Raw genomic sequence first — 23,370 nt, 5'->3', positions numbered from 1 at the left:
AAAACAGAAATGGAGATGCTACAGATGAGCAGTTTGCGAAAAGATAAATGACACTGATGAGGATCAGAAGGATGAGGACCTCTTCATTGGGTAGTCCCTAGCACCTGCGCTGGGCGGGACTGAAGGGCAGGAACCGGCGGCAGACAGCGGAAAGATTCAAGCATTGTTTTGAAGCCAGTTTGGCCAAATCTCCCTGAAAGAGGATGCCTGATACTTCAGTCCAGCGAGTCCTCTCCTGGGACTCCAGTTACTAAGGCATTTGCCTAAGTCTTCAGGCCCGCCCGGGCAGGGACAGCCACTTTTCCTCTGCCTGCTCTGTGGAACAGCCTGCCAGTGCAAAGACCGTGAGGCTGGAAGGTTGCCTTAGGGAAGGAAGGAGATGGAGAACTCAACCTATGCCCACCCCTCCCTCCACCCGTCTAATGGCAGAGGTCCGCAGGCCTGGACAGCCAGATCCCAAGACAGGGGACCTCACAATCCTACGGGCTTGCAGCCCACCCGCTCTCCCACTCCGCAGCCAGCGTCCAGTCGAGGCCAGACGGGCAAAGGGGCCTGCGTGGCGTTGGAGAGAGGCAAGCAGACGCACCCTGGGCAATCACGTTGGGCCTTTCGGCCCCCAGAAGATTCCAGGGCTGGGAAGGCTTGAACGAGGTGACGCGGGTAGATCTTGGAGGGTTCGCAGATATAGGCGACGGGCGCGGCCCGGCGGGGCTTCCTGGAGGAGGAGGCGGACGGAGCCCCAAAACATTGAGAGGATTCGCCCTCTAGGCAGCGTCCCCGAAACCGCGGGAGAGCGCGGGAGGCCGGGCGGGCGGCGCCGAGAAACAGCGGCTGCGGGCAAGCGGCGGGATCGAGGGACGCCCAGCCGGTCGCCACCGCGGAGCAGCCCTTCAGCCGCCCGGCATCGGCTTGTCTGTGCGTCCTCCGCGGAACGGCGGCGGGCCAGCGGCCGAGCCCCATGCAGCCTCGCACCGAGCGCCCCGCCGGCAGGACGCAAAGTCCGGAGCACGGCAGCCCCGGGCCCGCTCCGGAGGCTCCGCCGCCGCCGCCGCCGCCCCAGCCTCCAGCGTGAGTGGGCCAGGGGTTAGGGTTAGTGACTGGCTAGGGCCGAGTAGGAGGGAAGGAGGGGCGCGCCAACCCTGGCAGGCTGCCGGGAGGGGGCGGCCTGGCGCCCTGCTGGTTCGTCGGACCGCGGAGGGTCCAGACCCCCTGCGTTATCCGCGCACACAGCCGGGGCAGGGCATCCCGAGGTGGCTGCTCCCGGAGGTCTGACCCCACCCGCCACCCTTGAATTCCGGCTGTGCCTCTCAAAGACTCGCGCGGCTTGTCTGCAGGATGAGGGATTAAGGGTCAAAAGAGGTTACATTGCCTGTCATGTAGGGGTCCGCTTCAGGGCCACCGGCCAGTACGCATCAGTTCACCTCGTGCACTTCCCGCAGCCCGTGCGGAGGACACCGGACTCCGACGGGGGCGCGGGAAGGGTGGCCAGCAATGGACAGAGAGCCTAGTCCCAAGGAGGGCCTAGGAAGCTGGGGGTGCTCCCGGCGGGAGGGAAGTATGTGCCTGAGCAGGGATCGTGGCAGAGGAAGCTGTACAGGTTCAACGAGCGGGGTCTGGCATGGGAGCCGACCTAGAGCGGGGAGCAGGTTGGAGCAGAGTCTGGCTGGACTCCGAGGAGGCTCCCTGGCCGTGAGGCAGCAGAGTGGGTGGCGCCTGGAGAGCGCATGGGGTCCCCAGGGGCATGGGTCCTTCATGGAAACTTGGTTCGGGCTTCTTTGGGGGAAGGTGGCCTCCTGGGTGCCCAGGCCCTGACCAAAGTCTCTAGGGTGGGTGAGCAGTTCTGTGCAGAGTGCACCCTGACTGGTCACTGCCCATGTGCAGCCCTGAGGCAGAGCGTGCCCGGCCCCGGCAGGCCCGGCCCACAGCCCCCATGGAAGGCACAATGCAGCTGCTGAGCCGCGAGGGCCACGCTGTGTCCCACAACTCCAAGCGGCACTACCACGACGCCTTCGTGGCCATGAGCCGCATGCGACAGCGCGGCCTCCTGTGTGACATCGTCCTGCATGTAGCTGCCAAGGAGATCCGGGCACACAAGGTGGTGCTAGCCTCCTGCAGCCCCTACTTCCACGCCATGTTCACAAGCAAGTACAGCCCATCCCGTCCAGGTGCTGGGGGGCTCTGCAGCTCTCCTGGCGTGGGCCCCAGCCTGACTCGCTGTCCCATACCTCCCCCCACCCAGACGAGATGAGTGAGAGCCGTCAGACACACGTGACACTGCACGACATTGACCCTCAGGCCCTGGACCAGCTGGTGCAGTTTGCATACACAGCCGAAATCGTGGTGGGAGAAGGCAACGTGCAGGTGTGGCGGCCTCAGCCTCACGGCCCGTGCTGCCACGGTGCCGGTGCCTCCACTCACCCCATGCCCCCAGCATCTGTAGTGTGGCCACTCCCTCAGTCCTCACATCTGTTTCTCTGCCCCTGCTCCCCTGGCCCTCTCTCCCACCTTGCCTCACAGACTCTGCTCCCAGCAGCCAGCCTCCTGCAGCTGAATGGCGTCCGAGACGCCTGCTGCAAGTTCCTGCTGAGCCAGCTGGACCCCTCCAACTGCCTGGGCATCCGGGGCTTCGCCGACACACACTCCTGCGGTGATCTGCTCAAGGCAGCACACAGGTACGTGCTGCAGCACTTCGTGGACGTGGCCAAGACCGAGGAGTTCATGCTGTTGCCGCTGAAGCAGGTAACTTGGTAGCTGGGGAACAGCCTGGACCTTGACCCGGATCCTGACCCTGACCTAGTTCCTGGACCCCAGAGCCAGCCTTGGTCCCTGGCTCCTTCATCTGCATCCTAAAAACCTGGTCTTTTGTTTCTCAACCTTTATCCCCAGTTTCTGACCCACATTCCAACCCAACCACCGTCCCTTGGGCACAACCACCCCTGTTTTTCTAACTCCACCCAAGCACTCACCATTGATTCCTGACACTCTCCTGTCTTGATCACATTCTACCTACTACCCCAGTAGTCCCTGGTTCCACATCCCCAGGACGACCCTGGAATTGGCCCCCAGGAACTGGACCTGTGGCTTCTGACCCTGCTTGGCCCGTCCTCATAGGAACACTGGGCCCCTTGGACTCTCCCTCCCAGGCACCTTCAGGGCTCCATGGGCCCCAAGATCCTCCCCAGATCTCAGGTCTGAGGGTCCCCACCCCCAGGTGCTGGAACTGGTCTCTAGCGACAGCCTGAACGTGCCTTCAGAGGAGGACGTCTACCGTGCCGTCCTGAGCTGGGTCAAGCATGATGTGGATGCCCGGAGGCAGCATGTTCCTCGGGTGAGGCCAGGCCCGGGAGCGGGGCCCACGGTGCTCAGGAAGGGACCCAATGGCTGAGGACCCAGCTATGCCTGGGCTCTTCTGTGCCCACAAACCCCACAGGGGTGATGCAGGCATGTGTCTCAAGAAGGTTCCAGGGTACCTGAGAGGGTCTCAGGGCAAGGCCTGCTACCTGACTATAGCATCCACACTCCAGCTGATGAAGTGTGTCCGCCTGCCCCTGCTGAGCCGGGACTTCCTGCTTGGCCATGTGGACGCTGAGAGCCTGGTGCGGCACCACCCAGACTGCAAGGACCTACTCATCGAGGCCCTCAAGTTCCACCTGCTGCCCGAGCAGAGGGGCGTCCTGGGCACAAGCCGCACCCGGCCCCGGCGCTGTGAAGGCGCTGGTCCTGTGCTCTTTGCTGTGGGTATGCCCACCTGTCCTGTCCCCCAGGCCCTGCCCCATGTCCCTACCCATGAGCCCAGCACAAGTCCTACTCCCCAACCCTGTGCTAGTTCCATCCTGCACTCACCCCACATCTGCTCTTCCATCCCCCATGGTGTGACCCACTCACCAGTCCCCACCCCACTCGCCCTGGGAGCCTCCAGGCCCTCAATCTCGAGATGTGATAGAGCCTTCTAGCCGACTACCTCCCTGGGCCCTCGTCCTGCCCCGTCACCTCCCCATCCCTAGGTGGTGGGAGCCTGTTCGCTATCCACGGGGACTGTGAAGCATATGACACGCGCACTGACCGCTGGCACGTGGTGGCCTCCATGTCCACACGCCGAGCCCGGGTGGGCGTGGCGGCAGTGGGGAACCGGCTGTATGCTGTGGGCGGGTAAGACTAGAGGCTGGTCTCAGGTCAGGGGCTTGGCGTGTGCCCACTGGGCCAGCCCTGACCAGCAGTGGACCCTCCCCTAGTTACGACGGGACTTCAGATCTGGCCACCGTAGAGTCCTACGACCCTGTGACCAACACCTGGCAGCCGGAGGTGTCCATGGGCACGAGGCGCAGCTGCCTGGGTGTGGCTGCCCTGCATGGGCTCCTGTATGCAGCTGGTGGCTACGATGGGGCCTCTTGCCTCAACAGGTAGTAGCCGGGGTCAGGGCCGGGTGGCCTTTCAGAGTTGGCTCAGCAGGTGCGGCTATACCAGGCCTACAGGGGTCCTGCCTGTGAGGAGCCAAGGGGCACCCTGCCTGAGGTCACCAGGGTCCCCAATACCTTGGCCAGCCCAGTGGCATGATCTTTCCTCTCTGGGGTCCTTCCCCCAGGGCAGGGGCTGGACCCAGGTGGACACTTGCCCAGCATTGTCCAGGCAGTCCATGGCCCATGTCTACCCAGCATGGCCCTGCTTTCAGCTCCAGTGGGATTCTGGGGTCAGCCTTCCTGACTGCCTAGCACGGAATTTTAGTCATGCTTCAGGGGAGGGCAGGTCCTGGGGCCGGGACTGCCTTTCCTCCACTGCTCAAGGTCAGCCGCAGTCCTGGTGTCTACAGTGCTGAGCGCTATGACCCCCTGACGGGAACGTGGACATCCATCGCCGCCATGAGCACACGGAGGCGATACGTGCGCGTGGCCATGCTCGGTGGGCGCCTGCATTGTGTAGCACCCAGCCCCAGAGGCTCTCACACACAGCGGGGGCGCCATGAGTGTGTTCACTCCCTGCAGATGGAAACCTGTATGCCGTGGGTGGCTATGACAGCTCATCACACCTGGCCACCGTGGAGAAGTATGAGCCCCAGGTGTGAAATTCCCCAGTCACATATCCCTGTTCCCAGAGGTGCTTGAGGTCAACACTGTGGCCACCCCTATCCCCCAGAGGGTAATCCCTCTATGTCCACATTGTCTCACAGACTCCCCACCCTAGAGTAGAGGTCTGCACGTGGAGGTGGAGGGAGGCTGGTGGTGGGTCGACCCCCAGCCCATCCCTCCACCTCAGGTGAACTCCTGGACGCCCGTGGCCTCCATGCTGAGCCGGCGTAGCTCAGCAGGCGTGGCGGTGCTGGAGGGGGCCCTCTACGTGGCCGGTGGCAATGATGGAACCAGCTGCCTCAACTCTGTGGAGAGATACAGCCCCAAGGCAGGCGCCTGGGAGAGTGTGGCGCCCATGAACATCAGAAGGTGCACGGGCCCCAAGAACTGTCACCACCATTGCCCTCTGTTCCCCCAACTGACAGGGCCTTATCCCTGCACAGCTTGTCCCCCACCTCCCTCCTGAGTCTCCCCTTTCAGGGCCCCGCCCCCCGTATCAAGGCCCCGCCCCAAAGACGCCTCCCTAGGCAGTGCCCCCAGGCTTTTCCAGTGGCCACAGCCCCAGACCCTGGCCCTGCCCCCTCCTCACCCCCGCCTCATCCCCTGCTCGTCCCCTTCCACCCTGCCCCCAGGAGCACACACGACCTGGTGGCCATGGATGGATGGCTGTACGCCGTGGGGGGCAATGACGGCAGTTCCAGCCTCAACTCCATCGAGAAGTACAACCCGAGGACCAACAAGTGGGTGGCCGCGTCCTGCATGTTCACGCGGCGTAGCAGCGTGGGCGTGGCGGTGCTGGAGCTACTCAACTTCCCTCCGCCCTCTTCACCCACGCTGTCCGTGTCGTCCACCAGCCTCTGACCCAGTGGCACGGCTGCACAGAGGCCGGCCGGCGGCCTCCCTCGTGCCTTAAGCCCCCAGGGCCCAGCACTTCCCTCCCCTGCTCGTGGGGCGGGGCTTGGCCCCCACCAGGGACATCCAGCGCCGACCGTCCACCGTGCGTCTAGCCCGGGCGTTACTGTGTTTCTTTCTCAGTGTGTGTGCCGTTTATTTATTCACTCATTAATTTATTGATTGATGTTGAGCAGGCTGCAGCTACCCATTTCTTCGTTTACTCTTGAAGTGTCCTATCTCTGGGGCCAAGCTGCTCTCCTGGGTGTCCTCCCACCCTACTGAGGGCCCTGGGGAGCAATGGAGTGGACACTGGCATTCCCCATGGGTGAGGAGCCAACTTGGACTCTGCACACCTGGAGGGACCGAGGGGTGATGCAGAGCAGTTATGGGCGGGGGCCTTTCTGAGTCAGGTGCAGACCCCCCAGCCTGTGCTTTGCACACCACCCTTGACGTGCCCAGCCAGACACTCTCCCAGGGAGGGCACAAATTGGGCTTCCTTCCCATGGCTGTGGTGTCATTTCTGGATCCTGCACTGAGCTGGGCACCATCTGCTGCCAACCCCACACAGCAATATGAGCCACTTGAACAATAAACATGTTTCTTGGGCTCTGCGGGCCTATGGTTGAATATCCATTTCTGCCTCTCAGGGTCCTGTCTAGGGTGACCAGAGGGGCCTGGGGTGGCTGTGTGCCCCAGCCGAGGCTCCGTGTTGGCATCTGGGAGCTTTGGGACAGCGCCGTCACATCCAGGGGCAGGGCTGTGCTGGCCCAAGTCTTACCCAGGCTCTGCATGGCATGCCCCCTGACCTCACCAGTCCCAGGTACACCTGGGAGGGTCATGCCCTCTCTCTTAGAATCTGGATTCTGGTTAAGCCTCAGAACCATTTATCTTGACCTGGGGTGAGAGTTGGACGGAGGCAGAGAGGAGGCTGCAGGAGGGTCCTAGTTCCTCCTTCCCCAGTTGCAGACTCCCGCTTCAACAGCTGAGAGTGAGCACATGTCCCGTACAGTCACTGGTGACTCAGGCTGGCATTTACGTGGAAACAGGATGTGCACTCACATGTCTGGAGGGGGGTCGCTGGGCTCAGGGAGCTCCTTTCTGGTCCTCCGACCCTAGACAACCTCCAGTCTGATGCAATGGCCTTTGAGCCCCTGTACAGACTGGGGGCTCTTGACTGGGCTATGAGTGGGGGGAATCTCTCCTCCCCCTCCCCTACCTCCCAGGCTGGCTGATATGTGGCGGACCCTGGGAAGGGAGCTGAAAGGCTCAGCTTAACCTCTGGTAAGGGCCAGCTCCCTCCCAGAAAGACTCCGCCTCCCCAGCCCTTAGGTGCAGGGCTGGCTGGCCCAGAGCCCCGCCCCAGGAGGTGGGGCAGGAGGCTCGGGACAGAAAGACCCAGACCTGTCGACCTGCTCTACTCAGGTCAGCTGCCACTGCCACCCATGGGGAACAGCCACTGCATCCCTCAGGCCCCTAGGAGGCTCCGGGCCTCCTTTTCCAGAAAGCCCTCGCTGAAGGGAAATAGGTGAGGGGGGCAGGGTACGGCCATGGCCGCTTGGTCACAGGGTCTCCCTCGATCTGCCTCGGGCCAGGCTGTGAGCCCCCCCTCCCTTGTCCCCAGAGAGGACGGCGCAAGGAAGCTGGCTGGCCTGTTTGGCACCGAGGCTGGTGCGGATGGGGACACCACTGCTGACAAGATCTTCCACTACATCCCAGGGACGGTGAGCGACTGACTGGGTAGCGTACCTTGGCTCGGAGGGGTGTGGTAGCAGTGGTCTGCGTATGACTGCGTGTGTGTCCCATTTGTTCTGGGCCCAGGGTCTTCCCTGTCGGCCCCAGGAGAGTCAAGCCCAGAGCACAGCGAGGAAGTAGGTGCAGCCCCGCCCTGGGGAGCTCATAGGCCGAAAGTCTGAGCGGAGAGCGAAACTGAGACCCGGCACTGAGTCAGTGGGGCGGCAGGGCGGGGCCTCCGTGCCTAGCCACGTGCCAGCCCTGCCTGGGGCCCTGGTGTCCAGCCCCCACCCCGCGCCCTGATGCAGGACATCGTGTCTGGGCATGTTGAACCTGGGCAAGCACGTGTGTCTGTGCTGCTGTGTGGGCATGGGTGTCAGGCGGGCGATGGGGCTGTGAACCACCACCCCCACTGTTGCTCCAAGAAAGTAAGGGGCTTCTTGTATTCAGTGAGCCAGTCTCTCCACTACGCTTGGCCCTGGTTTCTCTAAGAGATGTCCCCTTGGGGTCCACTACTACATAATCCTGTACCCCCACGCCACACAGCAAGGAGGACTCCCAAGCATATGCTGGGCCACCTTTGAGCTGAATACCTGCTGACCAAGGGGGAGAGACACCTGCCCTTTAACCCGGCACAGCCTCCAAGGGCTGGAGTGAGGCTCTGCTGTGTGCAGAGGCCCTGGCGTGTGAGGGAAATGAGCCTCTAGGCTATTGCTCCAGGAACAACATCTGTGATTATGCGGGGATCACTGGCCAGCACCCATCCTCACAGCTGCTGGTGTCAGCTCCCAGGCAACCTTTCCAAGTGTTCGTCAGGCTGGGAAGCCCGGGCCTGTCCCCTCTCCTGCTCCCTGGGGTTCCCTGGGCTCCCTGTGCTGCCTTCAGAAACCAGGCTACCTCAGAGAAGCAGACAGGGCGCTTCAGTCAAGGCCCTGGCCAGAATCCCTCCATGTGGCCACATCTCAGACCTCAGTTCCCTCCGTGCAGGTCCAGGACGCATCATGTGGTCCCGGTGGTCCTCGTGCCAGGACATGGCAGCTGGAGAGGGGACTGGGCTGGCTGAACCTCGGGGGGTAGGGCCAGGGGAGGAGCCAGCACTCCCCTTCCCTGTCAGGGGGTGGGCTCTGCCGCCACATGGGAGCCTGCCCCACCACGGCCCCAAGCCTGAGCCCAGGCCGCGGGCCAGCTGTGTGGCCCTTCCCGCTCCGTGGCCTATTTTTCATGGGTCCCATCCCAGCATCGTTCCCCGCACTGGGTGTGGGTGCAGGAGGCCCCACCCAGAGGCAGAGAGGCCCGGAAGCTCTGAGTCTGTCTGTTCACATTCCTGGGCTTGCCCAAGGGGTGGCTCAGCTTGGCCAAGGCACAGCAGCCCCTGCCAGCTCCCCAGTGTGCCCTGATCCCCAGACTTCAGCCCCAGTAGGGCACCTGTCCTAATCTGGCTCCCATTCTGATCATCAAACCCCTGCTTATAGAGGATTCTCTATTTGCCAGAGTCAGCTGTTGGTGGGCACTGACCATCCCTCCCTTCAGCAGACAGGCATTGAAGCCCTAGTACACCGAGGGCTTACACCTAGTACACCAGTACTGTCCTAGGTCCTGGCCCAGCAAAGGGGCAAATAAACAAGGGCCCTGTTCCCATGTCATTCACATCCATGACAAAGCTGATGACAAGATAAAGAAGGAAAAGACAGCACATCAGATGTGGCTGGCACCAAGGTGAAATGCAAAGGAAGACCAATGGGCAGGGGCCAGTGAGGCTGGAGCGTCGGAAGGGCCCCCGGACAGGAGCTCTAGAGAAGGGGTCTGAGCCGAGTGCTGGAGTAGGTGAGAAGGGGCTGGGCTGAGTGCTCCAGTCAGAGAGGGCAGCAGGAGCAAAGATCCTGAGATAAGTAGATGCCTGAAGTGAGGGGAGAGGACCCCTTGGCTATTGCCAGGACCGTGGCCTCTGCTGAGAGGGAGATGGAGGCATGTGGCAGTGTGGCGCTTAACAGGCTGTGATGAGAATACTCACACCAGGCAAACTGGCAAACACTGCAAATCAGCACCCCCTTCTCGGTGTGGTGGTGTTCAGTCACTCAGTTGTGTTGAACTCTTTGTGACTCCATGGACCCTAACCTTTCTGCGTAGAGCCAAGTTTTAAGCCAGTACCAGCTGACGCTGAGGTGTGGGAGGGTTTTGAGCATCCTCTCACTCAAACACCTGAAAACCCCTCTGACCAACAGGATTTGGAAGGTTGAGTAACCAGTATAGGACTTCCCTGGCGGCTCAGCAGTAAAGAATCCACCTGCAATGCAGGAGCTGCAGGAGATGCAGGTCGGATCCCTGGGTTGGGAAGGTCCCATGGAGGAGGGCATGGCAACCCACTCTAGTATTCTTTTTTTTTTTTTTTTTTTCCACTCTAGTATTCTTGCCGGGAGAATCCCATGGACAGAGGAGCCTGGTGGGCTACAATCCATAGGGTCGCAAAGAGTCAGACATGACTGAAGGGACTTCAAACAGCACAGTAACCAAAATAAGGGAACACAGTTAGGAAATAGTGAAGCTAAGAGTTGAATTCCCGATGAGCTGAAAGGTTGCTGGCTCCATCACTAGACCACAGAGTTCTGTGACCAGCAGAGGCTCTGTGTGTGTGTGTGTGTTCTGCACTGTTGCCACATGAAGAGACTGTGTGTGTGCAGGGCTCTGTACACATGTGATGCTGTTCGTATGTTCTTAACCTATGTATGGTGAGACTGTGGGCCAAGGCTGCTCCCCTGACCTCTTCCCCCACCCTAGAACATTCCAGGTTTGCAGAGCCAGCAAGAAATCCTGGAGCAGCCTTTCCTGAGTGTGTTCAAGGAGGGGCGGCGAAGGGCAGCAGTGAGGAGTCTAGGCAGCGTTGTGCACTACGCCAAGGTCCAGCTGCGTTTCCAGCACAGCCAGGTGGGGGCTGGGCTAGGGGTGTGTGCTTGGGGGGAGCCACCCTGGAGCCTGCCCCCCAGTCCTCAGACTCTGGCCCCCTCTCCCCTAGAATGTCAGCGACTGCTACCTGGAGCTGTTCTCCTCCCACCTCTACTTCCAGGCCCATGGTCCTGAAGGACTCACTTTCCAGGTGCGGGGAGATGGGCAGAGGGAGGTGCTGGGGGAGGGGGAGAGCAGACCCTCGGGAGGCAGAGGGGCCCTAGCCCTTCTCTCCCGCTATGCTCTGGCAGGGGCTGTTACCACTGATGGAGCTGAGTGTCTGCCCCCTCGAGGGGTCTAGAGAGCACGCCTTCCAGATCACAGGTGTGTGGGAGCACGGGTGGTGCTGCCTGTGCTGACCTTCCCCTCGAGACAAGGCGACAGCAGTAAGGCTGCTCAGTGAGCCTGGCTGTTGACCCGGCCTGGGACCTTGGTGGGACTCTGAGCACGTTGAGGGGTCCTGGCTTTTCCTCTGATGGGCACACGTGCAGTGCCAGGCTGGGGTGGAGGACAGCGGACTGGGGGCCTCCAGAGCTGTGCATGTGGTCATCAGTGGTTCCTGCCAACCCTTGAGGGGCCTCTCCTGTGGGCCCCTGGCCTAGCCCACTCTGTCCCTCCCCCGCAGGCCCGCTGCCCGCCCCACTTCTCGTGCTCTGCCCCAGCCAGGCTGAGCTGGGCCGCTGGCTCTACCACCTGGAGAAGCAGATAGCCCTCGTGGGAGGGGTGCCTCGCTGCCCCCCAGAGCCCCTGCAGGTCAGTGCTGGGAACCCTGCACCCCTTTCCCTTCCCCTCCTCCACCTGCCCCTGAACCTTTCCTCCCAGGGCCCCACTGAGGACGCGCTCCCCTGGACTCTGCAGCACAGGCTGACCCGGCTGCGGACAGCATCAGGCCGCCAGGTGATGGGCAGTGCCATCTGTGCCTCAAGGGTCAAGTTGCAGCATCTGCCCTCACAGGTGGGGGCACAGAGGTGGGAGGAGGTGGAGGCGGGGTATGGGCTCCAGATGGGGCCAGGCCCTGGGTGTATGCCAGCGGAGACCCCACTCCACCCTGTGACCTCCCTGCAGGAGCAGTGGGACCGGCTTCTTGTCCTGTACCCAACCTCCCTGGCCATCTTCTCCGAGGAAGCAGATGGGCTTTGCTTTAAGGTGGGTCCCTCCCCACTGCAGACCCGCCCCAGGGAGGCTCCCTGCACATGGGGGTGGGAGGGGGCAACGGCTCAGGAGGAACCTGTATGTCGGGGCCTGCTGGGACAAGTGGCCCCACCCACCCAGCCTGCTGTCCTGGTCAGTCTGGTCTCAGCCTGATGTGGGCAAGGAGGGTGAGCACCTTGCCTCAGCACCCTGTATCATGCTAGCAAGTCCACAGCCACCAGCAGGCCAGTCACCTGGGGGTGGCATGGGGTCCGCAGTGCTTCTGGAAGGTGCCTGTACCTCTGAGCAGGCATCTTCCTGGTGCCTGAAGGTTGTGTGTGTGTGCATGTGTGGGTGTAGGCATGGGCGTGAGGGTCCATCCTGTGCATCAGGGTACCTCCTACTCTGGGGGTGATCATGGCCTTCAGTCATCGAGAAACACAGGGGGCTTCCTCGTGATCCCTTCCCACCCACCCCCATCTTAATGGGTGGCCCAGGGTACCAGTCCCTGACCAGTCCTGAGTCAGACATTGGCTGGAGAAAGCCCCACCTGGAGCCCGGGTGAAGACACCCCTCTAGGACAGACAGGATGTGCCTGGCCTCCCTCAAGGTGTTGACCTCAACCCTGCTTTGCCCTCTGCCTGGTGTCCACGTGCCCACCCAACTCAGGAGGGCTCACCTGGGGGGTGGGTCAGGGATTGTTCCCTGACTCAGGCCCTGTCCCCCTAACGCCCTGCAGGGGGAGCTCCCGCTCAGCGCCATCCACATCAACCTGGAAGAGAAGGAGAAGCAGATCCGCTCTTTCCTGATTGAAGGTGGGTGGGAGCCAGGCTTGGGAGAGGGGCTGTGGCCCCGGGTGGGCACCTAGCTCTGCACTGGGGCCTGGCAGGGAGCACCCTGCCTTCCAGGCCCCCTCACAGCATCCGTGCACCAGGCCGTCTCATCAATACCATCCGTGTGGTGTGCGCCAGCTACGAGGACTATAGCCACTGGCTGCTCTGCCTGCAAACAGTCTGCCGTGAGGACAGGGCCTCCCCACCACCCGGCCCTGAGAGCCTCCCGGGGCTGCGGGCGTCCACACAGGTAAGGAGTCAGCAGGGCAGGTGCTGCCAGGCTGCGGTAAAACAGACAGGTGTGCCTGGGCACAGGGAGGTGGGGAGGGTTCCTGCCACCTGGCTCACCTTTACCCCTTGCCGGCTGCCCAGGTTGTGGTCAGTGGCCGAGGCTCGCTCTCCTCTGATGCACGGACCAGCTGGGACTCAGGGTGCCCGGCGCCCCCCTCCACTTGCACCAGCCACTCCCTCCCTGAGTCCTCAGCACCATCCACTGCAGGCTGCCCAGCCCGGCCCCCACCAGTGAGTATCTGCAGGGGTGGGTAATGGGCAGAGGGGGTACAGAACCATGAGGGAAGTTTGTGTTGGGGACCCCATGGCATACTTGCCTAGTTCCTAAGGGGAAGGGAGTCTGTGTAGCTTCAGACCGTTGTATGGGAGAGGGCCCCAGGAAACCTTCTGGAAGGTCCTTGGTTCCCACAGGAGCAAGCCAACCCTGGCTGCACCAGCGTCGGTGGGCACAGGGCAAAGCTGAGACGGGGCGGCAGCAGCCGATCACCCAGGAACAAGGCCCGGGCTGAGAGGCCTGGCCCAGCCGCCCTGCTACACCTGGACCTGACCAAGGTGGGCCATCATGTTGACCCTGGCTCCAGGCATGACCCTCCGCTCCCTCCCACCATCCACCTCCTTGGCCTCCTCAGTCCTGAAACCACCAGAGGTCCCTTGCACAGAGAAGGAAGGGCTTGGCCAGTTCCAGCCCCAGGAAGCTGTGTCTCCTGTCTCTTGCCTATAGTTGAGCCTAGACAGCAGCCCTGAGGCTCCAGACCATTCCCTGGAGACACCCCACTCCCCGCTCTACGCTGACCCCTACACACCACCTGCCACTTCCCACCGCAAGATCACAGACGTCCAGAGCCTGGATGAGGTCAGTCCCCTGCTAGGTGACAGAAAGAGCTGGTGTGCCTACAGCCTGAGGCTGAGAGGGTACCCGAAGCCTGAGGTCTGCTCAGGCCACTGTGGGTGGCTAAGGGGGTTTCTGGGGCAGGGGCCTCTCAGGGGGCCTCGGTCACCAGTGCTCTCCCGACAGTTCCTCAGTGTGATGCAGAGCTCGCTTGGACCTGAGCCCTCCAGCCTGTTCTGCTCGGTCCCCGTGTCCGTGCCTGTCTCTGACTCCAGTTGTGGACTCTCTGGCCCCCTCTTACTCTCTGAGAAGGCAGTCCCACGGGCCCGAGCCTCTCGGCACCATCGTGCCTCCATCAAGGGCTGGGGGCCCCAGCCCCCAGACTCCCCTCAGCTTGTGAGTAGCAGCCCCCACCCTGGGCAAGGGGTTCTGTTGGGGAGAGGAAATTGCGTGGAGCCTTCTGAGACCCTGAGGGAGCAGGAGAGATGAAAACAGCGGAAGAGGGGGGTGGGTGGAAACCAGGGACTGGGCTTGGTGGCAGGAAGGGAGCAGTGGGGAGAAGGGGGGGCCAAGGGGAAAAGGAGGGGGTGGGGTCAGGCAGATTCGAGGAGTGGTCTCCAAGCCCCCTTTCCTGGGGCCCATCTCTCAGACCTGTGGTTGGGTCCCCAGGTCTCCCCTGAGAAAGAAGCTTCGCCCAACCCCTCACCACCTCCCCCAGGTGAGTGAGGGCCCTGCCCCCTTCTGGGAGAGTTTGGGGTGTCACCTCCTGAAGACACATGCATGTCTGCCCTCCCCACCAGATGGCCGCCCCCCCCAGGGCTACGGCAGCGTCCAGGACAAAGCTCTGTCACCTTCCCAGCGGCAGGGGCCTCGAGGAGCACCAGAGCCTGAACGGGGGCTCATCCAATGGATCTGATGGCCCCCAGCAGCTGCTTCTGGGGACCACCTGCCTGCATCGGCCCTGGAGGAGGGGCCGCAACAGGACCTAGGACTTATCCGTGGGGCCACAGGCAGTGTCGAGTCTGGGTCTGACCCTAGCAGGGGGAGGGAGCGTCAAGGACCCTGAGTTACCCTGGGCCCTGGACACCTTGGCCAAGGTGACTGGACACCCAGAGGGGCCGAACCTCAGCCTGCCTCTCAGGGAAGGAATGAGGACGCGGACTTGGGGCAGCGGCTTCACCTGGGAGGGGGATGGCACAAGCATAAAGGTCAGAGGGCTGAGAAAGATTAGCGAGGGCCAGAGTATGTGAAACCAGAGGGCACAAGGGTCGGAGGTCAGCGAGGTCTGAGACATGATGAGCAGAGGGAGGAGGGTGGCCTGGGCGTGTGTGAGTAGGACAAACTGGTCAGGAGAAACCGGCAGGAGACCGAACAGGAAGGAAAGAGGAGGTTTTATTGGTGCTGTGTGTCCATGCGTCCTGTCCTCAGCAGCCAGTAGTCTCCTGCGTCTTGGGGGCCCTGCATGTGCTGCTTCCAGGGCTGGACACCCACCCAAGTACCCCTTGCTCCACCACTGCCTGCGCCGTACCCACTTTCCTGTCCCATCTCCAGCTCCTCTCAGCCCTGGGCAAAGCCAGGTGTCCAATCCCTCCACCCGATACCCTTGCCTTCCATCTCTGCAGCTCCTCCAGGGCGCCCCAGAGGCTGGGCTCCAGGCCCTGCCTACGGACCCCTACCCCTCTGGGTACCTGCTCACTGTCTCAGGCAGGAACCAAGGAGGCCTTGACCAGACCTTTGGGGTTCCAGGGTCAGAGAAGCCTCAGAGGCCTCCACTGGCCCAGCCTCTTGTAAATAGGGCAGAGGCTGGGACAGTGCCCCCACCCCCAGCCTCGAGGCTCTCTGCCTCCTTGCCCTTGCCCCCTGCCCGGATCTCCTTCTGGGGCCTTGCTGCTGCTCTGAACCCCTCTAACTTCCACTGCCCTGTCGTGGCCCTCCCTCCAGAAGCATAACCACATAGGATGAGGATTCCAGTTAATTCCGGTTTCAGATAAACCACAAACAGTTCCTTAGTGTAAGTGGGTCTCATCCTGAGGGTCTGAGATTCAAGTTTTCATTGGATGCCCTGTGTTTTTTATTGCTAACCTGGCCACCTTACTAACCAGCTTCCGGCTCAGCCCCTACCTGCCCAGCCTTCCAGAATCTCCCTGCTCCCAAGCGTGGAGCACAGCCTTGGCCTCGGCCACTGGTCAGACCCTCAGTGGAGTCCAGGGGAGCCAGGACCAAGGACGCAGTCTCCATCTTAGACACTGCAGAACACAAAGAGTCAGAGGGCAAGGCCTGAGGGCAGCGCCTTGTCCTGAGCACCTGTGGACATTTCCTTGTCCTGCATCTTCCTGGGCCGAACCTGGGTCCTAGGGGCTGGGGCTAGAGCTGGGGCTGGGGCTGCGACTACGGCTGTGGCGCCCCCGCTCCACCTGCCGGCGGAAATATCGGATGGCAGAGACGGTGCCAATGTTGGCCAGCAGCACTGCAAGAGAAGCACAGACCTCCTGAGCGCCAGCTCTGTCCTGGCCTGGCCACCACCCTCCATCCACACAGGCTGACTCTCAAAGGACAAGGGCAGGCTGGCAGAGCAAGGGTAGGTCTGCAACGCAGGAAATCAGTCAGCGAGAAACCCGCACCTCCCCATGGGCCTCTCATCCCTGCTAGCCCAGAAGCTGGGACTGGACACCACTGCCCCTCCACTGGACTTCTGGACACCAGCCCACCCCACCCCGGCCCCACAAACCTGTTTTCCAGGCATCTGGGGCGTGCAGGTCTGACGTTCTCACAGCCCAGGTAGCAAAGGCTACGAACACCATGCACATGTCTTTCTGGCTGAAGGTGAACGAGGTGAGGGGACCGCGGGGTGCCACTGGGGAAGAGAATCATGGCCTGAGCTCCTGCTGCCCCACTCAGACACACCTGACCTGGCCACGTCTATCCTGAGTCATGTCCTTCCTGTGACACCTCTGTCCCAAGACCCAGGGTAGCGTGTGGCAGAGTTGAGTCAGGCTGACTTGGGCGAGTGCATCTGGGGTGCTGTTTCCTGGTTTGTAAAATATCTTCTAGAGGGAATGTGAGCCTGACCTGCAGACAGTGCAGACTGAGCTGGGGATGACCCAAGTTGTCTGGGGCTGAACACAAGGGGACAGCCACTGTGGAGCCACCCCCTGCCTGGCTGGGGCTGCCCCACCTGGACTGTCTCCTGGGAGTTGGGGAGGAGGCAGGAGGAGGGGCCCCTCCTGAGCAGATCACCCCTGAGGCCCCCCCACCAGCTCACAACCCAGGATCCTGAAGTCCCTGTCCCTCCCCGATGGCCCTCTTGGCTGAACTCCCCGGACAGTGTGTTCCCAGACAGACCAGGAGGCCCCCGCAACACATACCTGCTTCCCTGATGGCCAGGGTGAGCTGTTCCACTGTGGCTGGGCTAGACTCCGGTGGGGCGCCAGTCCCCACTCCCCAGAGGACTGACCTGGGGGGCTCTGTGACCTGCGTCTGGAGAAGGGCGGCTGGCCCCAGGGTGCCCCCTGACCTGTCCTCCTCGAGGAAGTGTTCATATGCCTCAGGGATGGAGATTGGCATGGGGTCTCCAGGTGGAGGGGCCAGCACAGGCCCAGCCTGTAGGGGTGGGGCCTGGGAGCGGCCCTCCTGGTGCCTCGACCTCTGGATTTGGCTGTCTTGGAAGAAGAACTCACATACATCCGGCCACTGGACTTCAGCTGGAGCCTGGGCAGCCTCTGCTGCCCCCTCAGCCTCTTCGTCCTCCTCCTCAATGGTGTCACAAAAGAAGAAGTCATAGGCTTCCGGGAGGGTCACTGCAAAGCAGCTCCTGGGCCCTGGCCCCATGGAGGCAGAGGGGGCAGGCGGGGGCAGGTGCTTCAGAATCCGAGGCTGGGGGCTCCGGGGCCCAACTGCCACAGAGTCCCAGGCTCCAGAACCTCTGTGGCCCCCAGATGCCATCCTGGGGGCTGTGGCCGGAGAGGGTGGGCCTGAGACCTCTCCTGACCATGGCTCTTCGGAGCTGGGCACAGCCATGGAGAATCGCACTTTCTTCTTCCTGGGTGCTTGGATGGGGCCTAGAGGGGGCTCCCCAGTGTGGTGTCCAGGGGCATCTATTGAGGGCTCCCCTCTGGGCTTCTGTTGGTGCCCCTCTAAAGACCAAACAGGGCTCAAACCCAGCTTGGCCACAGGAACAACCTCTGCTTCCACCATGTCAGGCCCAGCCTGGGGTGTGGGAGCAGGTGGTGTAGACACACCCACATCAGACCCAGCCTCGAGCACACGGTGAGGCAGAGCTGTGCATGGTACAGCCTTTGAGGCAGGCATAGATGAATCCACCTCTGGCTGGACCACTGGGCCCGGCACAAGCAGGTCCACATCCAGTCTAGGCTTGAAGGTGAGTGTAGACTGAGGCTCATCGGGTTGAGGTTCAGAGGTGGGTGTAGACTGAGGCTCATCGGGTTGAGGTTTGGAGGCAGGTGTAGACTGAGGCTCATCGGGTTGAGGCTTGAAGGCAGGTGTAGACTGAGGCTCATCGGGTTGAGGACTGAAGGTGGGTGTGGACTGAGGCTCTTTGGGTTGAACGTTGAGGGTGGGTGTAGACTGAGGTTCATCGGGTTGAGGCTTGAAGGCAGGTGTAGACTGAGGTTCATCGGGTTGAGGACTGAAGGTGGGTGTGGACTGAGGCTCATTAGGTTGAGCGTTGAAGGCGGATGTAGACTGAGGTTCATCAGGTTGAGGCTTGGAGGCAGGTGTAGACTGAGACTCATCAGGTTGAGGTTTGGAGGCAGGTGTGGATAGAGCCACGTCTGACTTCATGGTGACGTCTAGAGGAGCCCCTGGGTCAGACATGGACGCAGCGCATGGCTCAGCTCTGGGGCTCATTCCAAGTCGGTCTGCTCCCTGCTCAGTAGTAGGGACAGACGTAGGCAGATCCACACCTGGCTGTTGTCTGGCCACCTGCTCGGGGGCTCCTGCAGACTCTGGCCCAGTTCCTGCTGTCTGCTTTGCTGCTCCTGCCGGGAGACCCTTCCCCCTGGACCCAGCAGGGCTGAGGCTGTCCTCAGGCTTGGCCTCTGTGAGCAGTGGGGAACCCAGCTGGGTGGGAGCAGGGCCTGGGCCACCGGAACGCCCACCCGCTTTGGTGCCTGCAGTGCGCCTCTTCTTTCGGCCAGGGCTTCTTGGCGGGGCTCCAGGGCTGCCAGGGGACCTCTGGGGGGCAGCACTGTGGCCAGGGGACTCAGGACTCCCAGCGGGCTCACCAGCGGGAGCAGGGGCAGGGCCCCGGGGGGCTGGCCCCTGTAGAAGCCTCTGCATCTCGTCTCTGGAAGACACTGGCCCCGGGAGGGATGAGCCCTGGATGAGAGGGGTGGCACCAGAGCTGAGGGACAGCCGAGCTTCTGACCGTGCGGACGTGCTGGGCGTCTGCTGACAGGCCTCTGGGGCCAGCATGGGCTCATGCCAAGACCTGCTGACCAGCTGCCGGATTGCAGCCTTGTCCTCCTCCTCAAAGCTGGGCCAGCTACTTCCTCCGGGAGCCAGTTGCCCCTCGAGAAAGGGTGAGGGTCCTGGGGGGCTGCTGCCACTGCTGTCCCTTTGGTCAGTGTCGCTAGACAAGGGTTCATCCCCAGAGGCCAGGCCAGCCTGCAGGAGGCCACACTCTTCGGTGGCGGCTGAGAACTCAGCCCAGTCCTGGTCGCTCAGCTGGATGCTGTACTGGAAGTTCTCCATTCTGGGTCAGCAGAGGCACATGAGCCACAGACCAGGTTCTTCACAGACCCAGGCCTGGGGCCCCAGCCTGCACTCACTGCCACCACCCCACCTGCCCCCTTGGGTTTCCCTGGCCCAGAGGCCAGCGCTCCATTTCTGTCCTGAAAGAGAGCAGAACAGAGTCCAGAGAGAAGCTGTGCTGCTTCCCGGAGTTGGAGCATCCAAAATTCCTGGCTTCCCTGCTCCCCAATTGAGTGCAAATGGTTAACATTAAAAGGACATGTTGCTACAATCCTGGGTTGGAGTCAGTGAAGTTCACTAAAACACAGGGCTCCTCACCCCCAGGAGAAGTTTCCCTCCTCAAGGTGTTTTTTTTCTGTTCAGCTGAGGCAGCCTCTAGCTTCCCTGCAGAGCTGCTAGTAGAAAGGCCAACTCAACGCAGCAAAGCCCATTTCAAGGACCACCCTCTAGGGTTCAGTTCACCTGAGTGATAGTTCTGGAGTGTCCCAATGTGCCCCAGGTGGCAGCTGGCCACGGGGGGAAGGGCCGTGGTGTCCAGCAAGTGACCAGTCTTTAGGGATGACCTTCCACCAGCCTTGGCTGGGACAGGCTGCCGGGCTTCTTCTGAGCCTACCAAGGTCACACCGGTGCGACCAGACCCCACTCAGGGTTCATCAGGGAGAGGCTGGCTCTGCCCCTGCCTGGGCAGGAGATCCCAGAACAGAACAAGCCTCCTGGTTCCCACCATCCCCCTAGGGCCACCGTCAGAGTCTGTGCCCCTAACCCAGACCTGCCCAGCTGACAAAGCCCTCCTCCCTACATCTCACTGAATCAAGGCAACCCTTCTTGGTTGGGAGCCCTAACCTCTCAGCCCCCGATGGGGGGCTGCCCTTTGGCCCTTGGTCAGGTACCGCTGGACCCAAGGGGTGGGAGGCTATTGGCCAGACCAGTCCTGCGATGGAGGTGCCTTGAGACCAGGGCACCGTGGCTACCTGACCCGTTGCCCCTTGTCCTCCTCTCTGGTCCTAGGGAAGCCCCCTGTAGGGGCTGTCCCCTTTGGGACCCCTTAGGGTAGGAATGAGGGGCTGACAGTACTGTACCTGGGACCCCACAGCCAGCCGGGGCAGCAGAGCTGGGCGTCCGAGCTGCCTGTTCCAGAGCGGCATGGTGCAGGGCTCACCACACAGGCCCCACCCCCAATGCCAAAAATACCACAGCCCCATAGTCACATGTCTCCTGCCAGGCAGCATGGTCCAGGCCACAAATAGATGGCATTTGAGGGGCTTCCAGCTACGTGAGGGATGCCTTCCTGGTCAGGTCAAATGCTGGTCAGAGAATGCTGACCAACAGTCTTGCCTGCAGGGGCCTCCCTTTCCCAAACTGAAGGCCACTCTGCAGTCCATCTTGGCTGAAGGCTGCTCTCTCCTTTTAAAGTGGCCCCACCCACTGTGAAAATTCAGACCCCTGCTCCTCCTGCCTCCTCACCTGCTGGCAGCCCCCCAAGACCAATCTGAATGCTTCTGGGTCTTAGGGCTTTACCCTGATGCCTTTGGGGAACAAAGGGAGTGAGAAAGTGATGAACCCAGAAATGAGGGTCCTGGAATGTTCCTAGAGGTCATTTGGACATGGCCACCACTGACCTGGGTCAAGGCTTGCCCTCTGGTCTGGCCCATCCCCTGGCAATGTCGTGAACCTGCCCGGTTGGGCTCTCAGTAGAACACCCACATGGGAGTGGCTGCAAGCAGTCAGGGAGAGCCAGTCACTCCTGCCAGCATCTCTCCTGACCTAGGCTCCTGTAGGCAGAGCCCAAGATGGGGGTGCCAAGCAGGCTGTCCCTCCAGAAACGGGGTTCTGGTGCTGCCACCCACAGCTCACCAGGAGGAGCTGGGCAGGAGCCATGGCTTCTGGGAACAACAGCCCCTTGCAGGCACCACCCTGCTCAGCCCTCTGAGCACTTTTCCAAAATGTGTCCGTCCTGAGAGGGGTGCCAGAAGGACCCTCTCTCACTGTTGAGCTTGGTAAGATACAGAGAGGGTGAGTGACTGGTCCGTAACCACACGGTTAGTAAGTAGCGAACCTGGGCCCTAAAGGCCCTGCTCAGAGCCATCCTGCCCTCAAGGCTAGTGTTGCCTATCCCCAGACAGGGACAGTGACACACACCCCTCCTGCTGAGGGACAGAGGAGGGAGTGAAGGGGTCGGACAGTAACCATCTAGACGGGTAAGCGGGGTCACTTATGACAGCAACACGTCATAAGAAGGAGCTAGAGTGGAGAGGAGGGGCCCTCTGAGGAGCGTCTGCGGGTGGAGGGGGAGATGGGGTGTGGGGACCATGAGGACTGAGGTGAAGGAGACCAAGACACCCAGGAAGAGCAAAGTCAGGTGGCATCCTCAGATGCCCTGGCCACCCCGGGTGGGTGAGCCTGGCCCGGGGTGTTTCCTCATCATTGGGTGTGGAGAAAACCCAGGTTACCCTCCTGTGTCTCTCCTGCAAGACTGCTCACACAGAACACTGCTCTGCGCGGTGTCCCAAGGACGAAAGAACAGATGAAAAAACCAAGGAGGGTCTTGGAATGCAGGAACAGACAGGCCTTTATCATCCCTCCCCCATGTAGTAACTATTAACGAATTTCAGGTCCTCTTGAGGACCTTAGGACTCTGTTTGGCTCATCCAATCAGCAAATGACCCACAAGACCCCTGTCCCGCTCCTTGAACCCTGGCTATAAAAATGGACTTAAGGACCCCTGTTCAACATCATCTCTCCCTTGAGCCAGCCCGCCGTTCTAACAGCATCTCCCTCTCCCCCTCTAATAAACTTTATTCTCCTCTCATCCTGCCTCATGTCCGGAAATTCTCCCGCGCACAGACCACGACACTCTGGTCACCAAAAGTGGTGGGGGAGGTTCCTATGCCAGGCAATTTGGTGACACCAGCTGGGTGTCCCACAGGTTAATTTAATTCTGATAGTATCTGGAGATTCTTGGGTCGGGGGTTCAGTCCCACAGACTGCCCTCAACTTCAGGTGCCAATGGCAGAGTGGTCCCCCAGTCACCCGTCACTTCTGTCTAGCTTGGCTACAACTCAGAGGTTCCCATGACCTCCTGCCCCTTGCATTCAATTAATTTGCTAGAGGAGCTCACAAAACTCAGGGAAACCTTCACTAACGCTCACTAGTTCATTATAAAATTTGATGTTTTGTTGAAGGATAATCCCATGGACAGAGGAGTCTGGTGGGCTACAGTCCATGGGGTCACAAGGAGTCGGATATGACGGAGAACACACACATCTGCAAGACGAAGGACATGGTGAGGTCCAGATGGGGGATGGGCAGGCTGGGCAGCTGGGGGCAAGGGCGCCTCCATGCGTCAGTGTGGGATTTTGCAGAGGCTTCCTCATAAAGGCATAATCACTTATTAGCCGCATTTTCAGCTCCTCTCCCTTCTCAAGAGAAGGGGAGTGGGGCTGAAAATTCGAAGCTTCTAATCTGGCTTGGTCTTTCTGGTGACCAGCCCCTACAGGGGCCTCATTAGAACAAAAGATGGCCCTGTGCTCTCAGAAGAAATTCCCAGGTTTTCAGGAGTTCTGCGCTGGAGCGGGGCAGACAGAGGGACCCCTGCTGTCCGTGTGCCTGCCATCCCACCATCTGCTCCCTGCTCCTCACCAGGCTCTGAACTCAGGAGCTGAGGCCCTGTTGATCACTTCGCTGCGGAGGGAGGTCCCACTGCATCACTTCCTGTGGACAGACGTGGGTCGTTTGCAGCAGCTATTACTAAGAGTGATGCTATGAACATTCTGGAACCTTTCTCTGGGCAGTCTTGAAGTCATGGAGTCAGAGGTGTTTATCCAGCTCCAGAGGACACTGCCCAACAGTTTCATGGGGTGGCTGTGCCTTTGCTCCAACATGTCTGCGCCCACATCGTCTGGTGAAGCACTTTCCTTAATAATAAAGTTATTGGCCTTTGGCTTCA

General features: G+C 61.2%; 3 protein-coding genes and 1 long non-coding RNA gene across 15 annotated transcripts in view; 2 read left to right on the top strand and 2 right to left on the bottom strand.

The window, feature by feature from the left end:
• NOC2L (NOC2 like nucleolar associated transcriptional repressor) overlaps positions 1-1,179 on the bottom strand; it is a 13,868-nt gene extending 12,689 nt beyond the window's left edge. For both annotated transcript variants that reach the window (XM_060396172.1, XM_042229390.2), the window contains exon 1: positions 587-1,179. In XM_060396172.1, the coding sequence (XP_060252155.1) occupies positions 587-960 (374 nt within the window). In that variant the 5' untranslated portion in view covers positions 961-1,179. The remainder of the gene's footprint in view (positions 1-586) is intronic.
• KLHL17 (kelch like family member 17) lies at positions 827-15,107 on the top strand. Of its 11 annotated transcripts, none has more exons than XM_060396166.1 (28): positions 827-1,068; positions 1,882-2,141; positions 2,240-2,361; positions 2,518-2,739; positions 3,212-3,328; positions 3,525-3,738; positions 4,005-4,149; positions 4,233-4,400; positions 4,808-4,896; positions 4,980-5,053; positions 5,251-5,432; positions 5,696-5,803; positions 6,605-6,777; positions 7,380-7,482; positions 7,579-7,678; positions 10,464-10,610; positions 10,699-10,779; positions 10,880-10,952; positions 11,254-11,381; positions 11,451-11,582; positions 11,694-11,774; positions 12,499-12,574; positions 12,694-12,842; positions 12,965-13,114; positions 13,295-13,435; positions 13,605-13,736; positions 13,899-14,108; positions 14,513-15,107. In XM_060396166.1, exons 1-28 carry the CDS (start codon positions 959-961, stop codon positions 14,699-14,701), a joined length of 3,876 nt encoding a protein of 1,291 aa, XP_060252149.1. In that variant the 5' UTR covers positions 827-958; the 3' UTR covers positions 14,702-15,107. The 11 variants fall into 11 exon arrangements, 9 of the variants coding, with proteins under 9 accessions (XP_060252149.1, XP_060252147.1, XP_060252148.1 ...); XM_060396164.1 differs by adding an exon at positions 14,382-14,430 and having other exon boundaries at positions 2,240-2,739; XM_060396165.1 differs by having other exon boundaries at positions 2,240-2,739; positions 11,487-11,582.
• On the bottom strand, positions 15,087-20,581 carry PERM1 (PPARGC1 and ESRR induced regulator, muscle 1). The gene is made up of 4 exons (XM_004013791.5): positions 20,504-20,581; positions 17,078-19,564; positions 16,441-16,566; positions 15,087-16,179 (listed from the first exon to the last, which is right to left on the bottom strand). The coding sequence occupies exons 2-4, from the start codon at positions 19,422-19,424 to the stop codon at positions 16,064-16,066; spliced, it is 2,589 nt and encodes an 862-aa protein (XP_004013840.3). The 5' UTR covers positions 19,425-19,564; positions 20,504-20,581; the 3' UTR covers positions 15,087-16,063.
• LOC114117241 (uncharacterized) lies at positions 19,523-23,370 on the top strand. The gene is made up of 2 exons (XR_003590965.3): positions 19,523-22,707; positions 23,067-23,370. It is a non-coding gene; the product is annotated as an uncharacterized LOC114117241 (long non-coding RNA).

Source organism: Ovis aries, chromosome 12, assembly GCF_016772045.2.
Source record: "Ovis aries strain OAR_USU_Benz2616 breed Rambouillet chromosome 12, ARS-UI_Ramb_v3.0, whole genome shotgun sequence".
Taxonomy (NCBI): Eukaryota; Metazoa; Chordata; class Mammalia; order Artiodactyla; family Bovidae; genus Ovis; species Ovis aries.
Note: the sequence above shows the minus strand (reverse complement) of the source record. Positions and strands in the feature narration are given on the sequence as shown.

Coding starts and splice junctions, on each gene's coding strand:
- KLHL17 (XM_060396163.1), top strand. CDS start 959: ATGCAGCCTCGCACCGAGCGCCCCGCCGGCAGGACGCAAAGTCCGGAG. Junction 3,329..3,524: donor GGAGGCAGCATGTTCCTCGG/GTGAGGCCAGGC, acceptor TCCACACTCCAG/CTGATGAAGTGTGTCCGCCT. Junction 4,897..4,979: donor CGTGCGCGTGGCCATGCTCG/GTGGGCGCCTGC, acceptor CACTCCCTGCAG/ATGGAAACCTGTATGCCGTG.
- PERM1 (XM_004013791.5), bottom strand. CDS start 19,424: ATGGAGAACTTCCAGTACAGCATCCAGCTGAGCGACCAGGACTGGGCT. Junction 16,567..17,077: donor CCTGGCCATCAGGGAAGCAG/GTATGTGTTGCG, acceptor TCTCTTCCCCAG/TGGCACCCCGCGGTCCCCTC. Junction 16,180..16,440: donor CCCAGATGCCTGGAAAACAG/GTTTGTGGGGCC, acceptor CTTCTCTTGCAG/TGCTGCTGGCCAACATTGGC.